The following is a 10234-nucleotide window of genomic DNA, read 5'->3' as shown; positions in this document are numbered from 1 at the left end:
AAGAAATACAAAATTTTACCTATTATTATTATTATTATTTTTTTTTTTTTTTTTTTTTTTTTTTTTTTAAACCAAAGGCTCATGTTCTGCTGAACATGTGATCCCTGAAGTCTTTGTTTCTACATGATTGGATCAGTTCTGTGTATTTCTACCTTTTAGTCTTCAGACATCACTCGTGGTTTTAAGATGATTGAATGTAGCTGAGCAACAATTTGTCCTTTTTTTTTATTTTTTTTTATATATATAATTTTTTTTAAGTTCAGTATGTATGTATATGTATATAGTACTGAAGTCTCATCAGTACTGTCTGCTTTTTGTGTATTTAAGCAAAATGGTTAGAATCTGTAAGACAGGTTCAGTGATGTTTTGCCACCTATGAAGACTATATCTTTTTTTCTTGTGTAAGGTAAGTGCTAACGACAAACACTGACTGATGTATAGTATGAGACTGTCAGTTATGTGACTTGTGTACAGATTAAGGAGCAAGGAAAAAGCAATAATTCCTTCAGTCACAGTTTGTCTGTTTGTATTTGTGGCTGAAGTACAAATGTGAATGTTGTATGCCCTTAAAAGAGGGATGTAAACTACGCATTTTGCCTTTTCCTCTCAGCAGTTTAATAAAATTGGAATTGGCCCTGTAGATAATGTAGGTGAGGTTAGATGGAAGACGGATATCTATCACATTAAATGCTGGAAAGCATGTTTCACATTAGAAATATACATATTCTTAATATAAACTTCAACACATTCAGTTCTTCATTGTTAATACTTTTCACGTGGATCATTACATAAGCAGGATGGAGGTCCAGAGAAGAAGCTGCCTGGCAACATGACACCCTTTGACACTTTCCTTAGCTCCATTAAAAGCAGTGGTCAGTAACCTAACCAGCTGCAGACAATCTTGGAGCAGTTTATATATTACTGTGTTTAATATAGAATACCACAGGAAGCCCCGGGGAGCTGATTGTACATTAAGACATTGTTTGTACTGCGTTTAATATGTCTCTTCTCTTTTATGATGTTGTACATGATTGTTAGTATGGTGTTTTGGCATTAAACTATCCTTTGAGTAGACAGAAGTTCAGTTCACGGTGTCCTTTTTCATTTCTGGCATTGTCACTTATGTTTAATCCTATGTCCCAAGCCCCAATCCTATCCTTCATTCTGGGTTCAGTTTTGCCATAAAAGCCTGTTAGTTACTTTTAGATAGTTGATTTACCATCACTGGGTTATTAGGTGCACATAATGAGCTATTTATTAATTTAAGTATGACATGACAGCATCTCAGTGTGTTAAGGAATGTAGACACGGGCAAATTGAGCATCTTTGAGCTGATCCGTTTCTGAAACTGACCTACTGGGAAGCATCTGAGCTTTTTAGAGAATGGTCTGATAAAAAAATCTCCAGTGAGCAGCTGCTACAAGCTGATGGGGGTGATGCCCAGTGTGGTCTTCTGCTGCTGTAGCCCATCTATTTCAAGGCTGAATGTGTTGTGCATTCAGAGATGCTGTTCTGCATACCTTTGCTGTAACAAGTGGTTAGTTACTGCTGCCTTCCAGAAGAGGACCTGAGGCAAAAATTTGCATGAGCTTGTCAAAACTAGACAATAAAAGGAAAAATGTCGCCTGGTCGGATGAGTTTCAATGGCTGGGTTGGAATCTGTTGTAAATAACGTGAAAGCATGGCTCCATTCTGCCTCCTATCAACAATTCAGGCTGTTGCTGGTGGTGTGATGGGAATATTTTATTGTATATTTTTTTTGAGCACACTAGCAAGGTGTACCTAATGAAGTGGTCGTGAGTGTATATTCTCTGTCTAAAGCGACTCTCATCCACAGAACCCGAGGGTGTTCATGCTGACCTCGCTTTTAAAGCAATTACTAAATTATGCCCCCCAAGAATTCAGTGTGCTCCTTGAATATTGTTTTAAAAAATTTATTGAGGGAAAGTTTTGACACTAGCAAGTTCTTCATTACGTTTTCCCTGTAGTATTTACTATGTGGCCTACTGCTGCTGCTCTTTTTTTGTATAAAAGAAATCATACTGAACGTTCACTTCGCTAAAAACAAAAAATATATACAAAAAATGGCGGTAGAACTAACGTCTAATATCCTGCTAAGATAGAGACTTGCACAAAAATGTAAGATGCTATTGAAAACGGATTACTGGCAATTTCTCACACTGACAGACTATTTGCTGAGCGAACTTTGAATTTGGACAATCGTGGTCCTCTCCTATGCGCGTACGTAGATCCGTGTGCAGATCACATCATCGGCTCCAAAGATCTGAAACAAGATTTAAAAAGCAAAATTAGATTTTGTTTCTAAATTTGAGGACACATCAAAATAAAACCGTATCTTTCAGCTCTTCTTTAATACACTGTGCTTTTTACAGCCCACTTATCATCTAAAAAAACAGCAAATAAAGCCCTTCTTCAGAACTGTATCTGAATGAAAGTGCAGTGTAATATGACAGGACCTTCAGCTTTCTCTATCAGTGTGGCTCATTACTGGAAAGAAAACCCTGTCTTCTAATCAATGTACTCTAATGTCAGGCAGGTGTAAGTCACTTCGGTGAAGTGTTGTTTGATTATTATTTCTTTTCTCTTTTACTCTTAGCCGCGTATTGTGTAGTAACTATGTTTCATCGTCAAAGTGCTCATCCTCTGCCGCACATCTATGGCATCATTTTTATTTTGATATTTTGCTAAAAGAGACAGATGCACAAACACTGATATCAGAATAGAGGGTGGGCGTTGGGGCGGTTGATATTGGCTGTAGGGGCGTGTGCCTGTGCGTGACAAAGCCCAGTGATTTATGGGAGTCCCTGGGGCGTAGCATTATGGCCAACTGCAGCGCTACACATCATCAATATCCCAGGCAAAGCTGTGTGGCAGGACGGCGAAGAAGCAGAGCTGTGAAAAATGAAGCCGAGGAGACTCCATCTGGCGCGTGGCGTGATGCCGAGGGAGACATTAATGGAGGTAACACCGGGGTTCATTGGCACTTCTCCACAGCGTGATCAATGAGACCAATTAACCCACATGAGGACACATACAGATCCGGAACCCCCCACCAGACAGCCTTGCAGTTTCTCCCAGCTCCTAAACCATCACAAATGAGTCGATGCAAATACTCTATTCATCTTTCCTAATCAATATTTATTGGCTTTGAAGTGAAATAAGAGGACATACGTGAGGTTCCTCATTTTTTCCCCATCTGCATTTTACACTAGACTGCCCTGATTATAGTCCACTCATATTAGATGACAGTAAACGCAATGAGCCACCACATGGAGTCTTCATTAAGCTCCACTTTCATCCATCTCTCGCCTAGAGCCTCATTTCCTCATCTGCTGCACGGTGCTTTAAGTCAGCCTCATGTGTATGTTGTTGGGGTATTTTGTGTGTTTACACTAAAAGGATCAATCCTCTGTGAAGTACAAGATGGGATGTGGTTGCTTTTAGTTGTCCACAAAATGAGCTTCATGTTTACTGATGGGCAGCAGAGGAGGGTTTTGACCTTTTCCCTTATTTGGAAAAAAGAAATTTAAAAAAAAAAGGCTCAAGTGTTAATTTAATGAATTCAATGAGATAAGAGGAAAATAAATGGACGTGAAGGATTAAAAGCATGAAATATTTACAATGTCTGATTGATCTGCTTCTTATTGATGTGACGTCTTCAAATCTCTTTCCGTCTGGCAAATACTCCAAAAGTGAAAGAGAATCATTGCTGACACAAAAGTAAATATTCACATTAAGGAAGCTGGAGCCACCAGATGTAAGGACGATTTGTCTGACAGAAAGGACAGCCTCACGGGGCAAAGCCAAAATGCAATGTTATTGCTTCAAACTCATTGATTTCTTGACTAAACAGTCCTCTGCAGCTGTACCCCAGACCGCTGGCCCTTGAGGAAATTACGTGAGTGTGCAAAGCAGGAGCTGGATTGTTTCACAATTATTTAACTATAGACTCTAAAGGCTGCTTTGAAGCAGCTACACTGAATTTAGCGCCATTTTGTTCAATATTTGTCTTTATCGTTCCCTTTAAAACGCCCAGAAATATACACACCTTTAAATGGGATCGACTTCTGTTCTGCCCATGTGTGTACAAGTAATCCCTGTGTTTCCAAAGCTGTAGCTGTAGGCAGAACAAATGTGCATTCACAATATACTGAGACTCAGTATAATTGAGAGAGCATACCTTATATGGACAATTCTGCCTGTATTCATATTGTAGATTTATCTATAATGTTTCTCAGGGTAATGACTGTGTGGTTACAGCCATTGAGCTCATAGCCCAATTCATATTGTAGGTTTTATTTTACAGTCTATTTTATCTCTCATTATTATCTGCTCCAACATCAGATCTTCACATCTAAACAATCCATTAGCTGAGATGAAATATGTAGGCGTTTTGCTTAAGTTACTGACAGCAGGGAATCTGTCTGATCTCCCCCTTCCCACCGGTATCACACATAAAGTCATGATCTTTTCTTTGAAAAATCACATTTTTCTCCAGTGATTCATTCCCACATGCCTATTAGGTTACAGTCCATCAATCCAACGTGGACAGACATGCACGCCCTCATCTTGAATAAAAACAGACTTGGCCCGTTCAAAGCTTTTTGTTACGCCTTTGAAAACCTGCATTCAATCCAAATAGCAGGCCATCTCAAAGGTTTTCATGATTGCCTCTCTGCAGAGTCACAGCCAGTAAAGAGGAGCTCTCCATCAAAGCCAAACTGGACACAGCTTTGTTGTCCATCTGGCCAATAAACCCCAGGACCAGATGTTTACAGGAAAACTGCTTTGTGTTAGTGATTTCAGATTGCCAGGGACGGGAGGGAGAAGTGTTTCTGATAGAATGTATGGCAGTGAAATCTTAATTTGCCCCTTTGAAATATACAGTAAGTATGTGATATTTGAGTATATGAGTATACGATTATTTGTATCTATCTGAAAGGAAGAAGAAAAGAACAGTTTTGGTTTTAGGTAAACCGTTCTGGGTGGCTTTTGTTTTGTCCTTGATGCACATACATCATTAGTCATGCATCATTATAATGGGATGTCTTAAAGACACACCCTTCTAAAGGGAAAATGAGGAATGGATGGTTTCTCCAACTAACCATGGGAGCTTAACCTCTTAAGCCCCAAGCCTACCTGATCTCCTGCCTTTTGCCCCCGTATCAGGGGGCGTTGGGGCTTAAAAGGTTAAAGACATTTCCCATGAACTACACAGTATTTTAGAAAACTGGTAAAAAATTGTACATCTGGTGTCACCACCCATTTCTGAACTCCCTTGACCATCTGCCCGGTTTGGGCTTCTGCTCTGTTTTTCTGTGGAAAATGACTACTTTCTGAGAGCTGAATAAAAAGATTGATACTATTGTTAACTGTATATACTGATTTTCATAATAGAGCTACTAATTGTTTTTACTATTAACAGATTGATCTGTTGGACTTCTGGGTAGTCCCCAAAGTCAGAGCTAACAGCTTTGAATGATTTGTTTACTCTAATCAACGCAAAAGCCAATTATATACAGCATGGTATCAAAAAGGACCAAAGGTAAAGTCTGGCCACCTCATATCCTCTTTGACTCTAGAATACTTTGGTACAGAGAGGAGTTCATGGTCCACTCTGGGACTATAAGGTGCCCAGATCATCACCCCTCCACCACTGTGCTTGACAGTTAAGTGTGTTTATGAGTTTTTGATGGTTTGAGTTTTACCAAATGTGGCGCTGTGGATCATGGCCAAACAACTCCACTTCTTTTATTTGTCCAATGGACATTGTTCCAGAAGAGAGAAGAGGCTTTCACCTGGCAACCCTTTCATGCAAAAGCAATACAAAAACCATAATGCCAAATTTCTGCTTTCATAGAAGTGCTCACACTTGCTAATATTTAGCCAGTCATGCTCATTTGATCGGCAGAATCTGACTGCTACTTTCCCTCTGAAATCCTATGAAAGCAGCAAGAGTGTACTTAGTTTTTTACAACTGCATTTTCATATACAGTCTGTGATAGAGGTAAATATTAACCTTCTAACTCTTGTGAAAAAACTCTCAAAATGGTAAACTATTCCTTTAAGAAAAATGTTTTGCTGAACTATTTGAACTGTGGTTTTGATTTTTAAAGCACCCATGTGAATAAAGACCTCCAAATTTGACAAATTTGAATTTTCTTCTACAATGAAAAACAAATGTGATCATCTCAAAAAAGACAAATGCCCATAGTATAATGCATTCCCTATACTCCACAGCTGCACACACTGTCGCCACATTTCAAGTTAGAGTATAAACTTAAAAATTACTCACCAATATCAGTTCATCCCCTTTGAGTTCTCGGCTCCAGAAGGTCTTTGGGCCGTTCCCGCTCAGAAGAGTCTGTTTGCTGTAAATCTTGTTTTCCGTTTCCCAAGTGGCCAAACTCTGTCGAAAAGCATAATTTTATTGAGTTTCCTGTATTTCATCACTTTGGCTTCACCTGGCTGTTAGCACAGATGTGAGGGTTGTTTATCTATGTCTGTCACACTAATGTCTTGGTTTTTTTTACTACTTCCTGTCACTTTTAAGGCTTTGCAGTTTGTTTGTTTTCCCCCCAGCATCCATAGCTTCAGCATAGGTACATTTCAGAGTTCAAATTTTGACAGGTCAATTCACTTACCTTACACTTTCTGCCATCCACTGTCTCCTCATTAAACTCTTCGCCAATACAGAAGTTGATCTCCGTGGTGCGCACTGTGGTTGAAGTCTTGATGTAGAAGTGCTCTCCGTTCTGTCTTATCTCCACATGGGGCTTGGATGCGGCTGCCACGGCTACCTTCCTCAGCATGGCATTTACACCTGAAAGCATGCACCAATTTCCCAATGAGGCACTTTGTGGCTCACCTATCTCCACAGCCAGTCATACAAGTCCTCCAAGGAAGTCCTCCTCTGCCTGCTCCACTCTGTGTGTAGGGGGAGGGGCACACACAGGCTTTTTGGTTGGCTATCTTTGTGATGACCTTCACTGAAATCAGTGTCAGTGAAGAAACTGCCAATCAGTGCCATAGTCTTTGTATAATTCATGGTTCTGTTATTTATTCGTTTGTGTTTTTGAATGTTGCTTCTTTAATTATTTTTTTATTTTAATCTTTAGTTGTAATTCTCAATCGTTTATTTTTTAAGTACCTTCTGTGCTGCCTTATGTCTGGTTATCATTGCCTGTGTGAGTTTGGTCCAGGTCTTTTCTTTCTTTTTATTTTGTAGTTTAGATCCTCCTGTGGTTTTCTGTGTTTCTTATTTTCCTCCTTTGCTCTTTTCCCACCATTGTTCGTGTCTAAGTTCACCATCTCTTATTACTTTTCCCTCATTTTGTGTGTTTACTTTAGTGTGTTTTTGCTGTAGCCTCTGTCAGGTTTTCGTTGCGTGCTCTGTTTTCTCTCTGTGTTTGAGATTCATCTTATTTGCCAATTTGTTTTTGTTTTTTATGCTTTTGTTGTCCAGTAATTTGTAAAACCTGGTTTTCAATATAACTTTTTCAGCTCTTCTATCCTCTACATTTAACTATTAAATCTAAATGCCACACCCCTACATAGTTCTAACCTAGTGTTCTTTTTAACCTGAAAAACTAGGTTTTAACTCTAAAACAGGCCTTAAGAAAGAGAACCAGGCAGAAAGGTCCATCTTTGACAGAATCCCTCATGACACTGATGGTCTAAAACTCTATTTGGTACCAAGTGGTTTTATTTATTTTATTGTTTTGTTCGCAGCTGTCCTCTTTTCGAAAAAGAAAACATAACTTTAGTATGATTGTACCTATAAAAACATGGTTACACTCTCTGCACAACTACAGCACATAACAGTGGTGTTCCATAAGGAGAGCATCTATTAAAGCAAAGTGATCTCTGTCCTTGCATATCTGCTTTATTGTCCCTGCTTGCCTTTGTTTAGAAGTCACCCCATGCCACTGATATATACATACATTAAAGTGTGTCAATGAGCCTGTAGAGGACTAAATGAATACATTTCGGATATCTACTTCTTACTGCTTTCTCTATATTCTATTGTCTGGTGTTGACTTGTCACCTTACATTTTTTCTGCTCCCCTCTAGGGCCAAAAAGATGGTAAGAAAAATATCTGAGCTCATGTTTCTAAGTAAAGGTAGAAGATGCCTGTCCCATCTATCTCAGTCAAACGAAAAGTCATCACCTTTTAGCTGTCGGGAGAAGATGTTAGAGTCTAAACTTGATGGTTTAATTATTTAATAATCGGAGCGTTCAGCGTGTACAACTGAGATTTTTATCACCAGATGTTGTCAATTTTGAGAGTGCAGTGCCAATGTGATGACATGGAGGAATGCTTATTTGATTTGTTTAGCTGTCCTGCAATACGTGATAGATTCTGTCTTTCAAATTAGTGGAAAAACCATTAACCAGATCTGTTGAAGTGCAAACAGTCAGATGACAGAATTCTTCAGCCTGTTTCCACTCAAGTGCACCTCTAGAGCTTAAGTGCGGTGTTTGTTCCAGTGTTAAATTTGTCTCCTGTCACTATATTTTCCAATTAAAAAAAATAAACAGCAAGTACCAGACTAAAATTAGGCATATGTGGATTAGCAAATGACTTCTATTTGTATCAATTTAAACAGCCTTTTGTTTTTTTACATTTATAAACCACAATTTCACTGAACTTGCCTTTATTTCAAAGTAATGCATTTCAATTTAATTGGGGTAATAAAAGATAATAACCCACTAACTAGAATACTGAATTTTCAGTTATGTTTGAAATAAACCTTTGAATAAACTCACACCTTAAGGTAAGAAAGAGTCATTTGTCCTCACCCAAAGCTTTGAGAAGCTCGTCGAAGTTCTCGCTGCTTTTCATTTTCCAGGTGCCTGTGAAATTCTGCATTTTGTGCGGTTTTGATTGTGTGTCAGCCGAACGCCTCCTTTCTTCTGTCTCCTCTGCTGCCTTTCTTCAGGCTTTCTCTCTCCGCTTCTCTCCGTCTGTCCCTGTGCTCCCTCCCTTTCTCCTCTCTATGTGTAATGATCCCTCATGGCAGACCAAACCCCCTCGACCTCTGCCTCCTCTCCCCCTCAACAGACACATTTATACACCTACACACACACACACACACACACACACATATCTCTGATGGTTTGTTCTGATTAGAGAATTCTTTTCATGACCTCAAACTGCTGTTTAGTTTCAAGGTTTTCAGGTCTCATCTCATCTGCAGTGGAAATAAATTCTGATTAAACAAAGAGCGCTATCATGTACTGAATAGCAAATCCGATTTTAAAGGATGTGTTTGAAGTAGCAGAAATCGTGTTTTTGCTTAGTTTTTGAGTAGTTGGAGGGGTTTCCACCTCTACAGAGGTGAACGTGGTGCGTTATAAGTTGTTTTCTGGATTTGTTACAAGACAATAAAAGCTGTCCATATGAAGACACTGTTTCCCAAATTTTAACACCTATGTGGAGTTCCCTTGCAGAAGCAGTGTCACAATCTGTTGCATGACCTTTATTTTTGCTTGAAATGAGGACTGATTGAATTAGGACCCCCATCTTATGTCTCCCTTCTGTTTGTTAGGCTGCAAAGGAATCACTTTACAGTATAAGGTAGAGAGGAGAAAAGATTACAGCGGTCTTCTAAAGATGAAATTTTCATCCACACAATGAACACATCATCTCATCACTTTCGCTGAAGATGAGACATAGACTTATGTAATAAAACTCCTTTGTGGTCACTATTTGCCCTCTCTTCACATATCAAACAACATTCTTGTGTAATCGTCTTTTCAATACCACGCTCATGTGGATGCTTTCAGTGCACCACACACCCTACACAGCTTCCACCAATACATCCCATGAGAATGAGGGGCCCTCCCTTTAACCCTGGCCAAGTCAGATTTGTTCTCCGTCTGACGGCCCCTCATCAATCTTTTTGACAAAATGCCTCCCAGACATGGCTTGATAATTAATGTATAGCTCAGAACAGGGAGCACTCTGTCATCCCACCAGGAAGTGTCAGCTCAAAGGAGGCCTCTGCCGTCTTCACTCGGCCTCCTTGTTTGTTTCATTCATCAGTAGATTTGTCCGTTGGTCTCTGGGTGGCTTTATTTTCAAAGGGAAAGTGAACGTTTTGTTTGGCATAGAGAGACAGTTGGAGGATGTGTGACAGGCTCAGAGGGAAGAGTGTATGCTGTAAGAGCATTGCCTTTTGCCATCTGTTGTCCAGCTCATGCAAATTG

General features: G+C 39.4%; 1 protein-coding gene across 1 annotated transcript; it reads right to left on the bottom strand.

Moving 5' to 3' along the window:
• Positions 1 to 2059: 2059 nt before the first annotated feature.
• On the bottom strand, positions 2060 to 8921 carry LOC146640046 (cellular retinoic acid-binding protein 1). Its single transcript, XM_085357262.1, has 4 exons — positions 8825 to 8921; positions 6666 to 6844; positions 6317 to 6430; positions 2060 to 2284 (listed from the first exon to the last, which is right to left on the bottom strand). Exons 1-4 carry the CDS (start codon positions 8892 to 8894, stop codon positions 2234 to 2236), a joined length of 414 nt encoding a protein of 137 aa, XP_085213388.1. The 5' UTR covers positions 8895 to 8921; the 3' UTR covers positions 2060 to 2233.
• Between the last annotated feature and the right edge of the window lie 1313 nt (positions 8922 to 10234).

The sequence above is a fragment of the Diplotaxodon limnothrissa genome, linkage group LG1 (assembly GCF_057381915.1).
Source record: "Diplotaxodon limnothrissa isolate DT_005_m linkage group LG1, D_limnothrissa_male_GT1.1, whole genome shotgun sequence".
Classification (NCBI taxonomy): domain Eukaryota; kingdom Metazoa; phylum Chordata; class Actinopteri; order Cichliformes; family Cichlidae; genus Diplotaxodon; species Diplotaxodon limnothrissa.
The sequence above is the reverse complement of the archived record's forward strand: the minus strand, read 5'-3'. Positions and strand labels throughout refer to the sequence as shown.

Excerpts from the sequence above, each read along its gene's own strand:
- LOC146640046 (XM_085357262.1), bottom strand. The coding sequence starts at position 8,894 with ATGCAGAATTTCACAGGCACCTGGAAAATGAAAAGCAGCGAGAACTTC. Across the intron at positions 6,845-8,824 it reads CGAGCTTCTCAAAGCTTTGG|GTGTAAATGCCATGCTGAGG; the intron begins GTGAGGACAAAT and ends GCATGCTTTCAG. Across the intron at positions 6,431-6,665 it reads TGGATGGCAGAAAGTGTAAG|AGTTTGGCCACTTGGGAAAC; the intron begins GTAAGTGAATTG and ends GCTTTTCGACAG.